Genomic DNA, 23,194 nt, shown 5'->3' on the forward strand with positions numbered 1-23,194 from the left:
CTCTATTTATTGTGTTATATATTGTTATATAAGTTCATTTCTCTGTGAGAGCCTCTACACAGAATTAAAGAGAGCTATTTTTATCCTGTAAAGAACCTCTGTAAGAATTGAAACCAAACTTAAGTGTGTATGTTAATATCAAGGTCTTGATTAATGTATTATAATTATCATCAATTTGATGCTAATCAGAATTCCAAAATGTCAACTCAAAAAATCAAACTCTATATTTTTTTTCCATTATTAATCAATCAATCTAAAGGGGTTAAGGATATTTGCTTGTCATGTTTTAGTATTTTTGTTATATTTTTTAGAAATTCTCTGCTTTTATCCATTTAAATGCCTTGAAAAATTTTGCCCATGGACCCCCATTTTTCTTTTCATAAATCTTTTACATATACAATTATAAGCCATTTGTAAAAGTCTTATACAATCTTATTTATTTTTTAATAGTTGTTGAGAGCTTAAACTGGTCAAGGATAATGCTATGAAAAATCAAGAAAGAACTTTTTCCTGCCAAATTTCAATGGCTAATACTTGGAAAACAAGCACATTGACCCCTATTTTTTTTATTTTTTTTTTATTCATCAATTAATCCCTATTAATTTAGACTAGTGTTATAGAAAGCTCTTTATTTTGAAACTGAACAGCGAACTTTCTTAACATTTAATACAGAATTCCTGTTAACAACTGAGTTATATAATGCAACATTGGTAATTGGTCCTTGGCCAGAAGGTCACATACATTAGTCTGATGCTGTAAAAGAACAGGGTATCCAGGTCTGAATGTTCAATATTATCAATACAGGGCTGATATTGTATACAAAATTCTTGCCCGTTCGAATTTTGTAAAATCAGGAAAAGGGGGAGGGGTGGGTGTGGTTGAGGGTTGGTTGTTGTTGATGAACTGATTTTTTTTGTTTACATGTATTATCTTAATTCATGCATGTTTAAAATAATTTCACACTGTCATGTTGTTTTTAATAATCTTGTGCAAAGCGATATATGATATCTATTGTTTTCATGCTAATAATAGGCTATTTATAGACAAAATTATGTTTCCATGGCAACCACATAAAATGATAAAAACTGAAAAAGTGTTGTCTATTTCTCTCAAAAGGCTGTTCATAAGATTTCTCTTGGAAAGTTTGTCTCAATATTACTCTTATGCAGTTTGGTTATATACTGGTTATGTATCACTGCATGTATGTAGATTTTGTCAAATATCAGGATTTAGAGCAATTTCCAATTAAAAAAAAAAAACTACCAAAAATATCACCTCTCTAATTTTTTAATATTGTGATGATAACTAATGGAACTTCATTGTCAAATAGTTTCAATAAGGTCTGTTGTCCAGTTTTTTGTTGTTAGACTCTTAAAAAAGACTGAAAAATCACTTTTTTAGCTTTATGACAAAAGTGCCAAATGACTACTTTATATGCATGCCACTGCATGTCTAGAATTAGTTTTAATCTTTAATACTTTAGTTATATAAAGTTAAAGTGTGATAGATTTGAACATAATAAGTTTCATTATTGCAAGTTCCGTGTATTTTGCATATGAAGTGCTGAAAATCTGAAAAAATCATGTTTTTCCAATGAAAAATGGCTCAAAATGAGGGTAATCAGTTTCCATGGCAACCAGATTTTTTTTCCCACTTTTTTTATTTTTTCCACAATAAGACATCTTAAAGAAGTCTTGATACAAAATTTCATTAAAATCTGTGACTATGCGTTTCTTGCTTTTTCCAAATACTTTGATATTTATAGAGAATGAAAATAGTTAACTAATAATTCATATTTCAAAGAAAAGTTTCATATTTCTATGAACGCCTGATAGAATGGGTCACACTTATTCTGTAACATGCATGTTAGAAGACATATAAACATATAAGTACTGTAAATTCAGAAATTATTGCTTTTATCATTGTGAAAAATGCAACAGGGTTATAATAATTTAAACTCACATTTAAAAAAATTAACTCTATCAATTAAGGTAGCACAATAAAAAGATTTTTTCACTCCCAATCAGACAACTTTGAACTGATGTAATTCATTTCATCCTTCTTTATATTTCATAAATGAGGTACCAAAAGAAAGAAGAAAGATTAATCTTTCAAATTGTGATAATTTCATTATGACATAATTATTACATAATCAATTGTTATGTAATTAGTTGCTATAGTGTCCACACTTGAATGAATTTAGCATCTTTGTTCTTCATAGCATCCCAAAATATTTTATAGATTCTTGTACAACACAGCTTGACCTCCAAAACTGTGTCTCAGATTTCCAAAAACATCAGTAGAACACATTTTATACCCAATTGAATTAAGTGATCTCTTATGAATTGATGTTGCAGACTTCATTGAAGATTTATGAGAGAATGAAATACAATAGGAAAAATCTGAGACACAGTTTTGGAGGTCAAACTGTGTTGTGCAAGAATCTATAAAATATTTTGGGATGCTATGAATAACAAAGAAGCTAAATTCATTCAAGTATGGACATCACAATATAGCAACTAATTACATAACAATTAATTATGTAATAATTATGTCATAATGAAATTATCCCAATTTGAAAGATAAATCATTCTTCTTTCTTTTGGTACCTCATTTATAAAATTTAAAGAAGGATGAGTGGAATTACATCAGTTTAAAGATGTCTGATTGGGGATGAAAAATCTTTGTAATGTGCTACCTTAAACAGGATTTTTCTTAATATTGCAAAAATTACAAAATCGCAATAATAAATGTATACAATAATATCTGAATTTACAGTAGCTTTCATCCTTAAACCTTCAAAAAAAATATTAAGGAATACAATCACCAAAATTTATAATAAATATTAAAGTTAAAATATATATTTTTATGCCCCACCTACGATAGTAGAGGGGCATTATGTTTTCTGGTCTGTTCCTCCGTCCGTCTGTTCGTTTGTCCTGCTTGAGGTTAAAGTTTTTGGTCAAGGTAGTTTTTGATGGAGCTGAAGTCAAATTAACTTGAAACTTAGTACACATGTTCCTTATGATAGGATCTTTCTAATTTTAAAGCCAAATAAGACTTTTGACCCCAATTTCACGGTCCACTGAATATAGAAAATGAAAGTGCAAGGTTCAGGTTAAAGTTTTTGGTCAAGGTAGTTTCTGATGAAGTTGAAGTCCAATCAACCTGAAACTTAGTACACATGTTCCCTATGGTATGATCTTTCTAATTTTAAAGCCAAATTAGATTTTTTTTCTAATTTCATGGTCCATTGAACATGGAAAATGATAGTGCGAGTGGGGCATCCGTGTATTATGGACACATTCTTGTTCATAGTAATTTTGAACATTAAAAACCTACAGTATTAGTTAAATGTCAATATTAACAGACTGTTGAAAACTTGAAGGTATGACTTCCTGAAAAAGTATCTGGTATCTATTAGGTCGTTCAAATCTGGTTTAAAAATTGATCTTGATTCCAAATTTTACCTTTTCTAAACAAAGATCTATACCTTATGTCATATAAATCAAAGAAAGAAAATATAACTGTTAAAACTAGGTAATATTCCCGATTCTATTATAGGGCGAAGATGCTGGTCGGATGATAGAGAAACCAATCCCAAAGTGTGACAGTCTGGCACACAGACAGACACACATTTCATGGAGACAAATATTGTCAAATCTTATGAATGGAATGAAGGGGAACTTTGGCGGAAAGCAATTAAACTGGTGAGGAACAAATCATGAACTAAGAACAGAACGAGTTCCAAATATTACAATTTTTTTTTATTTGTAGTATGATCTTGAAATAATTTACTTAAAAATGAATATGTGTGGTAAAAGTCAGTGGGACAGTAGACCAACAAGCACATCCACCAAACACTAGAGGTTCCATACAGTCTTTTCCAAAGGCACAAATGATTTCTAGAAGCTTTTGGTACTTTTTTGTTGGTTTAAGCTGTAATACAACATGGTAAAAATTTACATATGAAAGATTGGGTATACATGTATAAAAGGCGATGCAGATATGCCAATAAGATGACTATCAAATAGCCCAATAAAACCACAAAATGGACATTACAATATACACCAAAAATGTCATTATGCATTTATTGTTTGTTTTATTTCAGGCTAACCTGTGAACAAGAATAACCCACTTTACAAAGTAATCTGAGTAATATAAGAAGAGACACAGCCATTCAAGTCTGGCCTTCAAAGTATGTATATGCAAACATAAGAATAATAATGCTTCTTTATTAGTTTTTAACCAATATTTTATCATTTAAAAATTTGATAGTGGTTAGTTATATTCACAGTATTGAAGTCTAATAGAGAAGTAAAAATATTATTTAAATGTTTTTGATAAAGCTATGCAAATGCAACTTTTGAAATGTACTATTATTGACCTGTAGATTTTCAAAAAGCTTGTCTGTTTCTTTATTTTGTAACATACAGTACCTGGCCAAAAGTATTTGTCACCTGCATTTTTTTGCTATATATTCATACAAAAACACTTTTTTTCAAAAAAATATTTTGAGGGCATTTATGGTTGGATTTTGATCAACAAGGCCTTAAAAGACATAGGATTGTCTAAATTATGTTTATTTATTTAGTAATAGTTTTGTCTTCAGTTGTTTTTGTTTTCTCTTGATGTGAACACATACAATAAATTTTTGTAATTTAATTTGGTTGAATATATAGCGAATTTCTGAACAGAAAATAATATTTGTGTTTATCTTGTGAAAAAAATGAAAATGATAAAAAAAAAATATATATATAACCAAACAAATAAATAAACCTGTGACAATTCTGCTTTTATTGGTACCAAATTGCTTAAAATCAAACCAAAAATGACCCCAAATTATTTTTGAAAAAATGTAGTTTTATATACAATATAAAGTGAAAAATCCCAAGTGACGAATACTTATGGCCACACTCTGTATATTGCTAAATTGTAGCTAAAAAGGTTTTCTATTGAAGTGAGAGAAAATAAAAGAGAAAAATAATACCTTATTGTAATGATATACAAGTTTAAATTTTCTTTTCGAGTTATATATTTGAGAACCCTTTACCAACAGAAAAGAAAGTAGCAGAGTTCTTTCAAATATTGAGTTCACGTATTTCATTCATTCGGTACATTTGATTTTGTTTCAATACATGGATTAAAGTAGCATTGACAACATTCCTCTTTTTCTTCTTCCAGAGATCATACAACACAGACCAAGACAGATTCCTACACAAATGTACCCCAGTCAACTTCCAAGCATGGACCGAAGCTCATGAACCTGTCAATCAATCCTTGCCGTCACCTGTTTTCACCAGTTCTCATTCACTGCTGGATTGTAACAGTTACTGGTATAAGGTAGATAACTCTTACTCCATTTATTCAAGATTCCCTGGGAAATAAGCCTGAACTATTTTTTTTAAGGAAGTGACATAATGAGATCATTAGATGGAACGCTGGATCAGCTGATTGAGAATTATGATGAAGAAAATGAACTTTAAAAAGAAATGCAGAAGAACCCCATACACAAAGATTGTTAATTATACAATCTAAATGTAAATTCCACAACAAAACTTTCAACAACAATTTGATCTGGTGCCTTATTTAATATAGAAGCCCCTTGTTTCTGGTGTTTTTCACAAATTTTGTTAAGATGTACACGTCTAAATAAATAATAATATTCTGTGATGGCAACTAATTTACCAATAACTTTTTAATCTTCTCTGAAGCCTTCAAAAACTATTTATACAAATGGAAGGGAAAATACAAACAAAATGAAATAATATAAATATAATATACAGGTCTGAAAGTTATATAAAACTTCACTCACCTTGGAACAGAAACTCCTGTACACACACATGTATAGTAATTATAACTTCTACATTGCCTTGACAAAATTCCCTAAATCAATCCATTGAGGGACTGCACTTCAGAATAATAAATAGATGTTAACACATAAAACTGAATAAGCATGTACTTGGATCTTCACCACTCATGAGACCATCATACTCGTAAACACCCCTTAGTATCTACATTTATTGCTTTATTAATTAAGAAATAATTGATTTAAGCTATACTATGTTGTATTTTTAAAACCACAATAAAGTATAGCTTGCATCAATTATTTCGATTCTGAATAGGACAATTAAGGTAATTTCTATGTTTGATAAGTATAAGTGTAAAAGCGATTGTGTAGACTCTTCCAGGAACCTCCCTTTTTTGTTTGTAAAGAAGCAAATGGATGGCACTGTGATTTTTCAGAGGGAGGAGTTTAAACAGCTAGCATGAACGGTTGTCGTTTCTAGGTCTAATATGTCAATTTCGGAGTGCAACACATTACAATTATAATAAATGAATTAGTAAGATCATGTGTACTACCATTTAAGAATTTAGAGTGTTTTAAAGTTAAGGAAATATATTAAGTGCATGACAATTTGATAAATTCATTATTTTGAAGTAGTCAATATACGCATGTGCAAACAAATTTTATTGGATTTAGAGCAGGTTTGTTCACAAAGCGAAAAATGCACGTCATATTAGAATACAAAATGTTTCTGATTTAAAATGTCTTTAGAATAAATAACTTTTATCATGTTTATGAAAACAGATGTTTTGTCTTGCAAACTGAGCAATTGAAAATTGTCATTTATGTTTATGTTAACAGACAACACCCTGGACAAAAACAAAACTAAACATTATTAAAGACATACGGAGAAGACAATCTTAAAGCAAGTCACACTTACTCCTCCTAAAATGAAGAGTAAACACTTTTATCTTACCTCCTATACATTCTAGGAATATGATTGGTTAAAAGTGTCTGTGTGGAGACCATGTATATTTCATATTAGGTTAGAAAGGAGGCGGGGCTTATTATTTTATACATGGTAAGTAGTGGTGTTATGTCCCTTTATATTCCATATTTGGTAAGAAGGGAGGCGGGGCTTATTTCATCCACGTTTAGTAGTGGTGTTACATCCCTTTATAAAAACAAAACGGTACTGAGAAAAAATCTTAAAGGTTTCAACAGAAGAAGAAATTGATGAATAAGATGGAAATACATTTTTAAAACACATTTAAACCTAACAAGTCTTCATAGTTGGCATCTGTTTTGGTGGCATCAATGGAAGTAGTTTCTTAATGCTAACAGTATTGAAGACTTGCTCATTTTGATATCTTTGATAGGTCACTAGTCTAAATTTTACACGTAATACTGTATATATGAGGTCAGTAAGTTTCATATGGGGATTTGAGCTTCACTCTCATGATCCCATATGAAATTTACTGACCCGGTATTAGGTCACTAGCACACTATGTAACTAAAAGTATCAGCTGTTGTGATGATGAAGTAAAGACCTGTCAATAAGTTATATCGCAATCAATTTAATCAAAAGCATCAATAGAACAGGTCTAGAAATTCAAATTAAATTCTGCCATGGAACATCATTGTTTATTATCAACAGGCACTGTAATGCCATGTTTATCTACCTCTAGTCTGTTTCCCTGCCGTTATTGAAATTCTTAACAATACCGTCTGGTATGGGCTAATTTTTCTATTTCAAACAGCCAATTTTGGAGCATGCACATTCACACTGATCGTTTAAATTGTTCGCTTCGAAGGGGCCTCGGTGGCTGAGTGGTCTAAGTAGCTACTACTGTAATCACTAGCCAGTGAACACTGAGGTTGTGAGTTCCAATCTTAATTGACTAGGATTGTCAGTTTTCCTATCAAAGGTAGGTGGTTTTCTCCGGACACTCCAGCTTCCTCCACCAATAAAAACTGGCCGCAACGAAATAGCCAAAAAGTGGTGCTTGAAAGTGGCGTTTAAACACCAAAAATCAAATCAAATCAATCAAATCGAAGATGTGAGAGCTGGACAGAAAGCCCTGAAACTGTTGACTGAAGTAATTTTGAGTTGCCCAAATTGAAAATAAGAAACATACATATCATCTGAACGATATCATTCAGTTTTTGAATATGAAAATTCTATATTCTCAGATGGGCAAGCTTTTGAAGTGGTCAATTTGTCCATTGTTTATGTTTTACCATGAAAATTGTAAATATTAGCTATGAAAATCTTCACTTTCCAGTTCATTTAATTTTAAAGATAAGGAAATGTAGTTTTATTGCCAATGAGACAACTCTCAACCAGAAATCAAAAGATGTGATATAGTAGCAACTATTGGTCACTGTATGGCCATTAACAATGAGCCAAACCAATACTTCATATTAAATTACTGTAGCAATTAGAGCCTTGGTGTAGTGGTTAGTGCATTGGACTACTAACACAAAGGTTCCTGGTTCGATTCCCATTCGGGATGAAAATTTCAGGAACTCAATTTTCGGCTCTCCCTTGACACCATCTGAGAGTATGGTCGTGAGGAAATGATGATAGTCCGTCGGAAGGGGACGATAAAAGGCTGATAAAAGATATTTCAATTTAAATGACCAAAAATAGCTTTTTTGCACCACAGGGAGATAATGTGGAGATTTTCAATGTATACACATTTTTAAAGTCACCTGTGGCCAAACTGAATAGATTTTTTGGGTTCATTTTTGTATCATATCATAAAGTGATAACTAATAATGGAAAAACAAATGTTTAATTTTTTGCTGAATTTTTTGTACCCGCAAGCCTCCTTAACTAGATTGAAACCCTATTTACTTGGTTCAAACATGTAAAAAAAAAAATATAAATTAAGCATAAATTTAAACTTTTTTTTTTATAGATGGAAAGGTAACAGCAGAGAAAAGTGGACGACCATTAGGAAGTGTAGAGCCAAAAACATTGACTGCCCTAGCGTGGCTTCAGGATTTTGCAAACTCTTATGCCGGTTTTATGCCAGACAGTAAGCAGCTTCATCTACCTTGTTGTTTAACAAAATCTTCAGTTTACAGTACAATGGTCAGTGAATTGGAGGCACCAACTTCACAATGTATATCACTGTCTCATTTCCTTCTTGTATGGAGAACAGAACTACGCCATATTGCAATACCAAGAGTAAGTCATGAAGTTATAATTGGAACTGTATTTTATCCATAGAAATGTACAAATTCATTATTGCCCAGGCAAACTATGTTTCCATAAAAAAATTATTTCAAGATATATGCAAACACAAGCTTGTTATTTTAAAACAGAGTAGCGAACATAAAATGAAAATTAAAACTTTTTTGTTAAATTTAACTGACTTGGACCTTAATGTTCTTTTGAAAAAGGGGGATATGGATGATTTTTTATGATGATGGTCATTGGGAATTTGTTATGAAACCCGTCATATTAGTTTTTTCTTATTATAGATAAAGGAGTAGGTTCAGTAAGACCCCTTTTTGGCCCCAAAATATAGCAGTTTTACAAAATTGTGAAAATGTAATCTTTTAGCTATTTACTGGAAAGTAGAATGATTGTGCTTCACAAATATGGGCTGTTTTTGACAATACAATGCACAAATATCGGGTACTAGCATCATAAAGTCATGCTAAATTACTGAAATCTTCACAATTTTAGCATTTTAGCTAAATTTTTGACGGTTTCCATCCTAAATGAAAGTGGCCGCATTCGTGTTCATTCATAATATTGAAATCTAAGTTGTATTTGATGATAATACATAACATATATAAAGGTTGAGGATGAACACGGATGCGGCCACTTTCATTTTTGACAAAAACCATCTGAAAAGTGACGGTTTTTGGCATATTTGATAGATTTTTCATATTTAAGCTTAAATCGGACCGTTTTTAATTACTAAATCAGTCAAAATCTTTCACATACACGAATTAAATCAATTGAAATATACACTTAAGTGTTTAAAAAGTGTTCAAAATCTTTCTTTAGATGAACCTAAAATTTGAGGCCAAAATCGGCCCTTACCGGACCTACTCCTTTGTATCTCCAAATTCATGCAAATCATTTGATATTTTACTTATAATATTTTGCAGAGATCAAGATTTTCAGAATGTAATACTTGTGTTCTTCTGAAAAATGAAATAGAATCTACAAGGAATAAGGAGGTACGGAAGCAGCTGATGCAGCAACGTGATACGCATCTTAAACAACAGAAGTAAGTTACTGTTCATTCTTTGAAATATCTTATCATAGGTACGCCTGATTAAATTTATTAGGTATACAGGTTTAAAGCACCAAATATTAAATACCCCCCCCCAAAAAAAATATAATAAATAATAATAAATAAATAGATAATTAAATAGATAAATAAACAGAAAAAAAAAAATGAAAAGCTTCTTGATTCCTGCTAACCAATCTTTTCACATTAGTTCTCTAACTTCAGTTTGCATCAACCTAATCTTATGGAACTTATACACAAATGTTTTTAACACAAAACACTGATCAAGTTTGAAATTTGGTAAAAATTGGTTTCATCTGTTCTGAAGTTATGCCCATTTACACATGGAAAAAATATTAAAATTCTTGTTTCCAATCTCCAACTTTAGTTAGTCTCAACCAAATGCCATGAAGCTTACACACAATGCTTATTACCACAAAACAATATCATTGGTTTCTGGAAAACAACTTTAGTTGACATTAATGGATCTTATTTGAAATATTATAAGAAGGTTCATACCACAAAAGGAAGGTTGGGGTTGATTTTGGGGATGATGGTCCAAAAAGTTTAGGAATTGGGGGCCCAAAACAGGATAATAACTTGTGTATAAATATTTTGATTGCTCTGAAATTGTTCCACAATGTTTTATACCTCAAGTAGAAGGTTTGTATTCATTTAAGGGGTTATGGTGCCAACACTTTAGGAATTAAAGAGGGGCCAAAAATGAACATTTTTGTAATTTCTGGGCAATAACTTGTATGTAAGTGTATGAATCTGTCTTATATTGTACCACAAGGTTCCATATCACAAAAGGAAAGCCCAGGATTGAGTTTGGGGGTTATTGCCCCATTCATGAAGGAGCAAAGCATTTTATTTCTTTATATAGTTATAGGAAGATGTGGTGTGAGTGCCAATGAGACAACTCTCCATCCAAATAACAGTTTAAAAAAGTGAACCATTATAGGTCAATGTACGGCCTTCAACACTAAGCCTTGGCTAACACCAAACAACTAGCCTGGCATCCGGGCCCAATCTAGCTGTGCGTCGCAACAAGATTAGCCAGGACCCCAGGCTAACCGAACAACAAGTTATAAAGGGCCCCAAAATTACTAGTGTAAAATTTTATGTTTTTATTTCTATTAATTTTATATTTCAGATCTGAAAGAGAAAAGTACTACAAACATGCCATGAAGGCCAGGAGGAATCCTGATAAGTACCTATCTATTATCATGGACGCAATGGACCAAGCAAAGACTATGATTCCACATTTAACAGCAACACCAAAGTTTGCAGACGGAATGTGGAAGCTTAAAACCCATCTTCTTGGTGCCATTGTTCATGGGATAGGTGCTTATGGATTTTTTGACATATTCCAATGGCCTCATGGCAGTAACTTAACCGTTTCAACTTTAATGAATATTCACTTCATGATGAAGGACTCGTTACCTGAAGTGCTATACCTTCAGATGGATAACTGTGGGAGGGAGAACAAAAACCGGTATGATTATTATATTAAGAATAGTGACAAATACAATGCACAAATAGAAATCTCTAAAATTCACCATTGTCTTATTTTGATGTACCTATTTCATAGAAATGAAACTGATTTTGTAATAATTAACTGCTTTAAATAATTCCAGGATTCATAGTTATGAAAATTTTTGAGCTGTTTGATTTTTAAACAATATTGCAACAAGCATATTGTAAATATTCAATCTTCTAAGTTCTTAAAACAATTGGGAATCCAGAATTTGTCATAAATGGGGGACAGCGACGATCATACTTTATTGACTACCTAAAAAAATGTTAACCTTTTAAAGTTTTTATGTCTATTATTTAGCATCAAACAATTTTTTCAGATATCTGATGTCTTTCCTGGCCTTCTTAGTGGAACTGAAGGTATTCAGGAAAATAAAATTAAGTTTCCTTATGGTGGGCCACACTCATGAAGACATAGATCAAATGTTTTCAAGGTAAAGTATAATCTATATATAAGAGTTGAAAAGTATATATTTTTTTTAAAACTTTTTAAAGTCATGACTGTAAAGGTCACATGATGTGTGAGTTAACAAGTAAGGCATCTACAAGACATATTAACTAACATAAATGTAGATGTTCATCTTTGTTAACATCTGTAACACCTAGCTACATTCCTCATCTGTATCAAAGATGTCCACATTATAGTTCATATTATATATTCAATTGACTGCATAATACAATGAAACTTATATTCCAAAGTTTAGCACTATTCAACAGCATACTGAATTGCTCAAAGCAATAAAAACATTTTAAGTTCATTAGACCACATTCATTCTGTGTCAGAAACCTATGCTGTGTCAACTATTTAATCACAATCCAAATTCAGAGCTGTATCCAGTTTGAATGTTGTGTCTTAACTAGCCCCAACTGTTCAGGGTTAGACATCTGCGGTCGTATAAAGCTGTGCCCTGCAGAGCATCTGGTAGATATAGGTTACTACTAATTTATCAATAAATAAAAGCTAGCCATGAATATTATTTGCAGACAAAACAACAAAACACACACTTTCCTATCAAATTACTATAGTATTAATGAATGGGTGTTTTTATAATGGGCCTGTTATATGTCCAAGGTCTGTAATAATGGTCGAAGAAGTCTGTAATGGCCTGAGGCAACGCCGAGGGCTATTACAGACATCCGAGGCCATTATTACTGACCGAGGACATATAACAGGCCCATTATAAAAACACCCATTCATTAATACTATAGTAATGAATAATACAGGGCCATTATAAAAACACCCATTTCTTAATACATTTATTAACCAACTGAACAAAAGTTTATGTGTTGCTGCTAACTTGATGTACTGTCTTACTCTTTTAATGACAGTTTAGTTTGAACAAAATAATTTGCACTTCACCATTATAAAGCTTTAAAGATACCAAATATCCAAGATATTAAGTTGAAAGAGATATGTGTTAAAAAACAAGATGAACAGTGATCCCTTTATATGGTTCTTTAATGTTGGTTGCTGGTTACAAAATTAAATAAAATACAAAAAGGTATTATACTCTTTACAACTTAGTTTTATTAACATTATTAAAAACCCTAACAGGGCTTAATACAAACAAACTGGGCATTAATACAGGGCCATTACAGAAAAACAGGGCCATTACACAAAAAACAGGGCCATTACAGAAAAACAGGGCCATTACAGAAAAAACAGGGCCATTACAGAAAAACAGGACCATTACAGAAAATATGTAGTTTTTAATGAACAGTCACTTTTGGCAATAATGCACTTTTGGTTGGTTAATAAATATAATTATCTCCACTTGATTTTCAAATGACCTTTTTATACAATTTTAAATCTGTTCTAAAACACTTGAACTTTTTAAAATTCACATTTTTTAGGGTTTCTGTTTTATATTGAATGATAGGTGTGAAATTAATTTAAACTAGATGTTTTTCCAACATTTACAAGAAAAAGACTCCAGACCTACTTCGTATGTTATATATACATGGCTCATTTTGAATTCTTTATAATTTTTTTTCAATTTTAGGTTTTCCATTTGGTTAAATCACAATAGTTGTAAAACCATGGATTCACTAATGAATGGATTTCAAAACTGCTATAACCCCAAACCAACCAGTATCAAAACGTGCCAAGTATACAACTATTCAGAATGGATTACTCCCTACCTTGCACCAATGAGTGGGCATTCCACACACCATGTGTATAAGTTTAAACTAGAAAATGGCAAAACAAAAATGGTCTTCAAAGAATGGACAACTACAAAGGTAATACATTGTTAATATATTATTCACTAGATCCTGGAATATATACTTGAATCTTTTTCCTTCAGGCTCACCAGATATTTAACAGTGATAAAGTCAGTATCAAGAACAAAAGTCCTTTATTTTATATATACAAGGCATTTAAAAATTTTGTGACTTGTTTTGTGTCACACATAAATTCAATGTTCTTGGCTCAATTACTATTTATCAATTTTAAATTTAATTTCCAAGATGAATTTCTGTGTAGGAAACTGTCAATTGGTTATACATGAAATAAATTTAAAAAAAATTAGATGTGGTCTATAAATAACCACTAAAAAAAAAAAGTTCACAATTTAAAATGTTTCTTTGTCATTCATTAGCTCGAAAGCCTTTTACTGTAAACTAATTGAAGTATGAAATATCTTTCACTGGTATTATATTTGTCAGCTTAAAATAATTGATGATTACTTTTCATGTTTTAATCTTAATTATAGGCTTGGAGAGAATGTGAGGGCAGTGATAGATATCCCCTATTAAGGCTGCCCACTACTCAACCAAAACTATTACAACCTAATTTCCAAGATTTGGACAAAGTGGAAAGCTCAATCTTGGGAGCAAGGAAATTTATAGATAAAGAAGATATGATATGGTGGGAGAGATTTTTCCAGGAAAAACATAATGAAGGTAAGGCCTGGTAATTCAGAGTTATTATTATTTATGCACAAACTATTTGTAGACCTGCAGTTTATGACTGTTGTCTTTTATTTAGAATTTCCTTTTCCTTATATTTTCCTTTACTTGAGTAAAACAGAGCTGAAAAGAAATTCTAACTTGCTTCCAAGGATGTTTGCTATTTGAATGTATAAGTTCATGGTAAATTTTTATATCTAATAAAAAAATAATAAAAATGATAGGTCAACAGGCATTTTCTCATGCTACAGGTTGTGACAAAATGACACATTTTGTATTGCTTATACAGGAAAAAACATAAGCTAAACTAAATAATAGAATTGTAAAATAAAATGCTCTGAGAATATTTAAAAAAAGGCGGGTAACCAGGTGTTTTTCCAGCTGAACTAATAGCAAAATTCCAGGAAGATTCCTTCAGAAAATGCACTATTTTAGAGTTACCTTCCCTTAAAATGTAAATTCAAAAACAATCAAAAAAGAGCAAAAGATAATCTTTACATGATGTAGATATGAATATTTATGAATTATAATCCTATAAATGAGTTCTTTTAAATGCTTATTCACATTCATCAGCTGTATTCCTGCATCAAAATTTTTGAAAATCTGGAACTTATTATTTTTTAAATCGAAGAATGAGAAGGACACCTATACCTTAAGTAGTAATTGTATGCCTAATTTTGGTACATCAAATTTAAACTAGGCCTAAAATAAAATTTCATTTGTTTGGCATTGCCGCCCGACCCACTGAAAAACTTGCCGCCCAAATAATTTTATTTGCGTTTCAGAAATTTATTTTTTTTTTTATTTAAAAAAAAATCGAAATTGTGCCGGAATTCGTTCGTATCCGCCTAGTTTGTTCCTGGCTTAACTTATTTCAAATCACGATCTTAAAAGCGCTTGCCTTACACTATATTGGGAGCAAACATTTAAATGACATGGAATAGAAAAAGTCTGCCAAAAGTAATGTCAAAGAGGCCGGCAGGGGAAAGCATCTCCCTATGCTGCAATGCATTGGTTAAGGGAGATGGATTTTATCAAAAATCAAATTTTCAGCTATTCTTTGAAAGAAACGTTCTGAGAGACCTTGTAGAGGACTCAAATTTTATCTTTTGTAAAGCAGAAACAGATGATTTCTGCTTGACTTTGTCGCTTCATGAGATAGAAGTTTTTTCACCGGGACATCACAGAACAAATATGCGTGGCTTTTTACATTTGTTGAACTTATTAAATATTTGAAATTTATCATTGACAAATTTTCCCTTGAACCAGAGAACAAAGTATCTACTATAGTCAGAACCACAATGATGCATTCAAGATAATTATGGCTGTAAGCATCAAAGCTTAAAGACCAAAATGGTCCCAGATTTACAGGTTTATAGTAGTTTTGTACCAGTAGATGCTAGCCTGGTACAAAACATACATATTTTAAAGACTAGCATCTTGTGTCAATTGAAGTACTTCCCACTTTTCTTGCCTTTCTTCTTAACATGAATAAGATAATTCTTAAAACATAAGAGATACTGACAGAAACATATTTATAAATGTATCTAGTGTACTAGTGATGAATAAAATCCCCTCCTTTTCCACAATTCAAAGGGCTCATTAATTTATCTGTATTCATGTAATGCATGTCCAGATTTCTGTTCATCAAACGCTTTACAACCCATAATTTATTTATCTGCAAAATTTGTCTGTCCTGCTTCATATTTCCATTTTGAATTTATCATACATTTTAAACCTAGCCCTGAAAAACCTTGCACTTGGATAATATTAGTATAAACACCATGTCTATTTGTGCCAACCTTCCAAATTTTTAATATTTTGTTATCCTAATTTGGTACAGATCCTTTATCCTCAAAACTTATCAGGGGCAGTAGGCGTGTTTGTATGGTAGTTCGTCACACCTTACTGCTTACATGTATGATTACTAGCCTCTAGGTATTGGTTTGAGCCCTAGTTGGACAGTTGAAAAATTAAGGTTTGATTTTCATGTCATATGTGATAAGGTTAGTAATTTCCTCCCGCAAGTTGGCTTTTTCCTTCAAGTACATGTACTTAGGTTTAGTACGCCACTAAAACCGACTGCCATGAAATTACCCATATGGTGTAGAAAGTGATGTTTATAAAACCAAAGCAAACAATCAAAGTTTTAAATCTTTGTCCATTTGTACAAGGAGCCGTAGTGGTTGAGCCATTTAACTTGTGGTAATTTTACCAAACTGTGACCCACTGCTGTGACCACAACTTCAAGATGTGACATCAGGCCTCTGTTCAACGGGCAGTCCCACAATAAAAGTTCAATTTTCAAGTCATACATTTTATATGGTTAATTTGTCAGTTTCCTGCCTCAGTTCTGTTTTTTTTCTGGGTACTTTGGTTAACTCTGCCAATAAAACTGACTGTCTTGCATGAAATTATCCATATGATGTAGAATGTGACATTGACGGTTGACCCCTTTCAAAGAAACAACCAGCATGTACACACTGCAATGCTTTAGACAACATTGATCTAGAGACTTCATGATTTACCTGTATAAAGCTTTTAAATGAAAAAAAAAAAAAAAAAAAAAACCCTACCTACCTACCCACCTGCTGATAGTGTGGGTCGGCAATGCCAAACCAACAATTTTTTAAGGGTGGCCCTAGTTATGCAAAATTTATTTCAAATATTTAATGTTTGCAGAACTGGAATATGAAGATGATGACTCGAGTTTTAAACTATTTGAATTGGCCCGATTTGTGGCGCAAAGACCACTTCCTGATATAACAACATTTTCAGTGCCAGAGATAGTAGTGAACAGAGATGTCATGCCACCTGTAAGTTGAACTCTTCATAAATTCCTCAACATTGCTATAGTTTGCAATAAATGAAGATTACATATGAAATATATGAATATTATGACACTTTATTTTACTTTGTTGGTACACGAACTTGAAATAAATATATACAAAAGGAGTAGTTTTGATAAGGCCCTTAAATAGCTCTCTTTTTTACACTAAATTTCAAATTTGGATTTATTGACCACTATCACAATGAATAATAGCTAAAATAGTGACAAGGTACAAACGACGCCTTTTTGTTGAAAATTGAAGTTCTTGTGTTCTGCTGATGACGTCATAAACAGTAATTATTTTTATTGTCCATGAAAAATCAATAAAAATTAGTAAATTTTATCTGTTTTTTGGACAAGAAACCTAAAGCACATATGTAGACAAAATTGATTTTTGAAAAAAATGTTTGTAATGACATTTTACATGTTAAACCTTGAATATCTAGTTTCTTGACACCTGCACTCTATGTTTACTGGTCCTAAATTTGGTTAAAATCTGGACAATTTTGTCAAATTTCCTCAAAATCACTTACTTTTTACCTATTTAGGATGAAAAAATCATCATTTTCGAATAAAACTTTGACACAAATAGTTCTATTTAACTTTCTCACATGTCTTTATGACAACTTAAACATTTTTTACCTCTTACCATTGAACTTAAAATCAGGGTCAATTCTGTATACATCATGCATTATACCATTCTTTTTGATTATTTGGTAAATACATGTACAGTAAATTAAGACAACTCAATAGATATTCATTAAAAAATAAAATATATCAAGTACATTGAATCAAACAAATATTACAAATATTCATATGTTTTATTATCTTATAATAAATGTATCAACCATGCACTTCAACTGGTTGCTCATCCTTTTTAGGTTATCCTTGGGAAGAAAACAAAGCCTGCCAAGTCTCAACCAATCATAATGGAGGAAGGTCTCAAGGCAGATGATTTTGTTTTAACAAATGTGGAAAAGTACAGCGATGAGTGGCCACAAATTGGAAAAGTAATTTCAATTTGTGGTCACAATATACATATACTATGGTATAAGGGCAGTAAGCCTACAAGCTGGTCTCCATGCACAGTGCCTATTTCAGGACAAAGAAGAAAGAGGGAGCCTTTCACTGAAACAGTAACAAGAGACCAAATTTGGAAAAGTGGTTTCGAATTAACCAACAATGGACACTTACCAAAATCTGTCAAGGATGCCATTGACAGATATTGAATAAAATATTTATTTTAACAGATAGAATGCACTTTATTATTTTAAAAAAGTTTATGAATAGCAGCTAATTATATAAAAGAGCCTAGAAGTTATTAAAGAGACCAACCATAATTTGCAATCATAAATAAATGATGATTATATGAATAAAAGGTGATGTGGGAAAGGAGTCAATAAGACAGCAACATCTGTTATGAAAAAAACTTATCATTTACCACAAACACTTCATAGCAGCTGTACTATTAAAAGACACTTAGTATTTATGGAAAGCACATTGAAAATAAAGTAGCAAACCATAGAAGGTGATTTAAATTCCTGTATTTGTTTCACTTGTGTACAATATGAAATTTTCACCCATCCAAAGTGGTAAATTCAATTTTTCATTCATTGGGTCCCCAGTATACTTTTTATAGAACTTTTCACACTATAAGTTAAATAGTTAATCTGATGCAGGTGAACTGAATTAAGATGTGGTAAGATTGCTAATTAGACAACTCTCCCCCAGACAACAGATGTCATAGAATTTAAAAACTATAGGTCATCCTTCAACAATGAACAAAAACAAACTTGATCAATTCCAGAAAGAAAGTATAAGCTTTCTTGCTGTTCTATCTTTAATTAAAAAAAAAGTCAGGAGTGTAGTCAGGTCAAACTGTAACAAACAAAAAATGGTGCTAATGTATTAAGTATCTCGGTTTTGGATATGCGCTTAAAGTAACAGACTCAATATATGAATTATGGTTGGGTCACATATCTGTCAGAATATTTTTATTATCCACTGAAATTTAATCTTCAGAAATTTATTTAGACTGATAAAATCAGTCTACCTCCATAACACTGACACATTTCTTCATCCTCATTCAGAATTTGTAGTTGAAAAAGCTAACTGCATATATGTAAACATTTAAATGAAAAAGATGACAATCAAAATGAATAGTAATAAAATCAATTTTGATCTTAAAGGATAACCTCTGTATTGGCTTCTATAGTAGATAGTAGGTGACATAGTTTAATAAATTTACATCTGGCTCATTTGCTGACGTCATCATGGAATCTTTGGTCCTCTAATTGGAGCAGTATGCTATAATTTGAAGTTTTCAGTGATGGATTATTAATTTACATATCTTAAGGTTCTATTATCACATTCATTTTTTTGTACTACCAATCTGGATCTACAAAAAATGCAATCATTGTTCAAAGTATTATTTTTGATAATGTTGAATGAAGTGTTACCATTCCAGAATGGTCGATGTAGTGTTACCATTCCAGAATGGTCGATGTAGTGTTACCATTCCAGAATGGTCGATGTAGTGTTACCATTCCAGAATGGTCGATGTAGTGTTACCATTCCAGAATGGTCGATGTAGTGTTACCATTCCAGAATGGTCAATGTAGTGTTACCATTCCAGAATGGTCAATGTAGTGTCACAGTGTTGTGACCATACATACATGATCACGGGTTTAACCACACATACATAACATGATCACAGTGGTGTGACCATACATACATGATCACAGGTGTGTAACCATACATACATGATCACAAAATAGTTTGTGGCCAATGAAAGGCCTTTTTTTAAGAAGAAAACTAATGACAATGCTACAGTAACATCCCATGATCCCATGATCTAAACCTTTCCATTTATAGAATTTTTAATAAACTCTTAATCTAAAAAATTCGCTGTTTAATATAAGTTGCAAAACTTGTTGCCCAATCCACTATAAATAAATATGTTTAAACTAAATTGCTGTACTTTATATAGTCATGCAATGTTTTAATAAATTTTAACCTTTTTCTACAATTTATTAATATTCAGATTAATAACCTCCAACTTCTGGAGGGATTAGACAATAATGCACCTCAGAAAGCATGGCAAGATGCCAGTCCAGTTGACTTTATGACAACTAGTGAAGAGCAGGTTGAAATTAAGTTATCATATATCCAAATGATATGTAAAGTAATTAGTAGATTTATACCAAGTCTAAGTTTTATGAGAGAGGTTGTTCTCCAGGTTATGAAAGGAGATCATTCCAAATTATTGACAGTTGAACTATGCAGAATGTTCTTATGAATTCATATAAGTTTTACATGCATTACATAAATAGTATACATATTTTTTTTGTGGGGCCAGCTGAAGTACAATATGGGAGTTTCTCGCAATATTGAAGACCCATTGGTGGCCTTCGGCTGTTGTCTGCTCTTCGGTCGGGTTGTTGTCTCTTTGACACATTCCCCATTTCCTTTCTCAATTTTATTAACAAGAATAAAGCAGATTATTAATAATTTTCATCAAATTTTAAGAAAAAACAGTTATACCACTTGAAACAAAACCCTTGAATGAACAGAAGTATGAAGATGTGAAAATTTTGGAGCATTATGAAAATGTTATTGATGAACTTCATCAGAAGGCCAATGTTCAGTGGCGGATTCAGAGGGGGTGTAGAGGGCTGAGCATGACAACCATGACACCTTCAAAGCCAAACAGATTGAGCAAGAACGTGTTGACTTCTATTTCACAATTCCAAGAAACAGAAAGTTATACTCTACTACGCTCTATTGAAGAAAAAAAATTCCACAGCAATATTATTTACCGAAATTATGTCTAACCCCAAACGCCCTAGTCTATTTTAAAATAACATAGCTGATAATGATCCCCAGTCAGTATAAGCTTTAGATAGATTTAAAGTTTAAGGTATGAACCATTTGTTTGAGGAGGCAGTCAGAGATATTTAAGAGAAAAAATCTGAATGACTTTTGCCTGAAAACATAAAATCTTGTCCACTTTTTAGCTCACCTGCCCCAAAGGGCCAAGTGAGCTTATGCCATCACTTGGCGTCCGTCGTCGTCCGTCGTCTGTTGTCGTAAACTATTTCAAGAATCTTCTCCTCTAAAACTACTAGGCCAAATACTTCCAAACTTTAACTGAATGTTCCTTAGGGTATCTAGTTTATAAATTGTATCCGAAGTTTTGATCTATCAACAAAAATGGTCGCCATTGCTAAAAATAGAACATAGGGGTCAAATGCAGTTTTTGGCTTATATCTAAAAAACAAAAGCATTTAGAGCAAATCTGACATGGGGTAAAAATGTTCATTAGGTCAAGATCTATCAGCCCTGAAATTTTCAGATGAATCAAACAACCCATTTGTTGGGTTGCTGCCACTTAATTGGTAATTTTAAGGAAATTTTGCAGTTTTTGGTCATTATCTTGAATATTATTATAGATAAAGATAAACTGTAAACAGCAAAGTAAGATCTACAAATAAGTTAATATGACCAAAATTGTCAATTGACCCCTTAAGGAGTTATTGTTCTTTAATGACAATTTTTCACAATTTGTTCATCATATTTGCTAACTTTAAAAAATCTTCTCCTCTAAAACTACTCAACCAAATTCAACCAAACTTCAACTGAATGATCAGTAGGGTGTATAAAATAAAGTTTGTGTTTTATTTTCTATTTCGTCGAAAAACATGGCCGTCATGGCTAAAAATAGAACACAGGGTAAAATGCAGTTTTTCAAGAATCTTCTCTGATGAAACTACTAGGCCAAATACTTCCAAACTTTAACTGAATGTTCCTTAGGGTATCTAGTTTATAAATTGTATCCAAAGTTTTGATCTATCAACAAACATGGTCGCCAGCCTTTAAAGACAATTTTACACAATTTGTTCATCATATTTGTTAACTTTCAAAAATCTTCTTCTCTGAAAGTACTGAACCAATTGCAGGTAAACTTATGCTAAATGATTCTAAGGGTATCTTGTATAAAGTTTGTGTTTTGTAAAAAAACATGGCCACCATGGCTAAAAATAGAACATAGGTTAAAATGCAGTTTTTGACTTGTATTTCAAAAACTAAAGCATTTAGAGCAAATATGTTGAGGAGTTAAAGTGTGTGTTAGGTCAAGATCTATCAGCCCTGAAATTTTCAGACAAATCGATACTCATTGTGGGGTTGTTGCCACTTAATTGGTAATTTTAAGCAAATATTGCAGTTTTTGGTTATTATCTTGAATATTATTATAGATAGAGATAAACTGTAAACAACAAAAATGTTTATCAAAGTAAGATCTACAAATAAGTTTAATGACTAAAAATGCCAGTTGACGCCTTAAGGAGTTATTGCCCTTTAATGATAATTTTACACAATTTTTCATTGTTTGCTAACTTAAAAAAAATCTTTTTCTCTTAAACTACTGAACCAATTTCACTTTAACTTAAAACTTAACTTGTATTAATTTGTGTTTTTTATATCCCCCAAAAAACAAAGTTTTGGGGAAGTATATAGGAATTACCCTGTACGTCCGTCTGTCTGTCCATATGTCTCGTAAACGCAACTCCTCCTTAATGGATGGACCAATATTAATGAAACTTCACACAGTTGTAGTACACAACCTGAGGATGTGCATGAAGGAAAATATTTCTGGTCGGAATTATTTTAAGGGAGATAATTGATTTTACTTAGTTAAATATAGCTATAAATGGCAACAAGTCTGTAAGCGCAACTACTCCTAAACAGATTAATCAATATTGATGAAACTTTACACAGTTTTTGTACACAACCTGTAGATGTGATTCAGATGTGCATGAAGGAAGATATTTCTGGTAAGATTTTTTTTCAAGGGAGATAAGCACAACTCCT

The 23,194-nt window shown here is 31.8% G+C and overlaps 1 protein-coding gene across 3 annotated transcripts in view; it reads left to right on the forward strand.

Moving 5' to 3' along the window:
* The window catches only part of LOC143072427 (cilia- and flagella-associated protein 206-like), a 45,014-nt gene extending 26,435 nt beyond the window's left edge, over positions 1 to 18,579 (forward strand). The window contains exons 1-10 of one of the 3 annotated variants that reach the window (XM_076247346.1): positions 5,185 to 5,343; positions 6,781 to 6,833; positions 8,713 to 8,984; positions 9,920 to 10,041; positions 11,201 to 11,542; positions 11,904 to 12,017; positions 13,587 to 13,824; positions 14,298 to 14,487; positions 17,176 to 17,309; positions 18,205 to 18,579. In XM_076247346.1, coding sequence (XP_076103461.1) covers positions 8,823 to 8,984; positions 9,920 to 10,041; positions 11,201 to 11,542; positions 11,904 to 12,017; positions 13,587 to 13,824; positions 14,298 to 14,487; positions 17,176 to 17,309; positions 18,205 to 18,552 — 1,650 coding nt within the window. In that variant the 5' untranslated portion in view covers positions 5,185 to 5,343; positions 6,781 to 6,833; positions 8,713 to 8,822 and the 3' untranslated portion in view covers positions 18,553 to 18,579. Of the gene's footprint in view, positions 1 to 3,564; positions 3,711 to 4,111; positions 4,199 to 5,184; positions 5,344 to 6,780; positions 6,834 to 8,712; positions 8,985 to 9,919; positions 10,042 to 11,200; positions 11,543 to 11,903; positions 12,018 to 13,586; positions 13,825 to 14,297; positions 14,488 to 17,175; positions 17,310 to 18,204 lie in introns of those variants that run through there. The other 2 variants (XM_076247345.1, XM_076247347.1) reach the window with 2 other exon arrangements.
* Positions 18,580 to 23,194: the final 4,615 nt, after the last annotated feature.

This window comes from Mytilus galloprovincialis, chromosome 4, assembly GCF_965363235.1.
Source record: "Mytilus galloprovincialis chromosome 4, xbMytGall1.hap1.1, whole genome shotgun sequence".
NCBI classification, from domain to species: domain Eukaryota; kingdom Metazoa; phylum Mollusca; class Bivalvia; order Mytilida; family Mytilidae; genus Mytilus; species Mytilus galloprovincialis.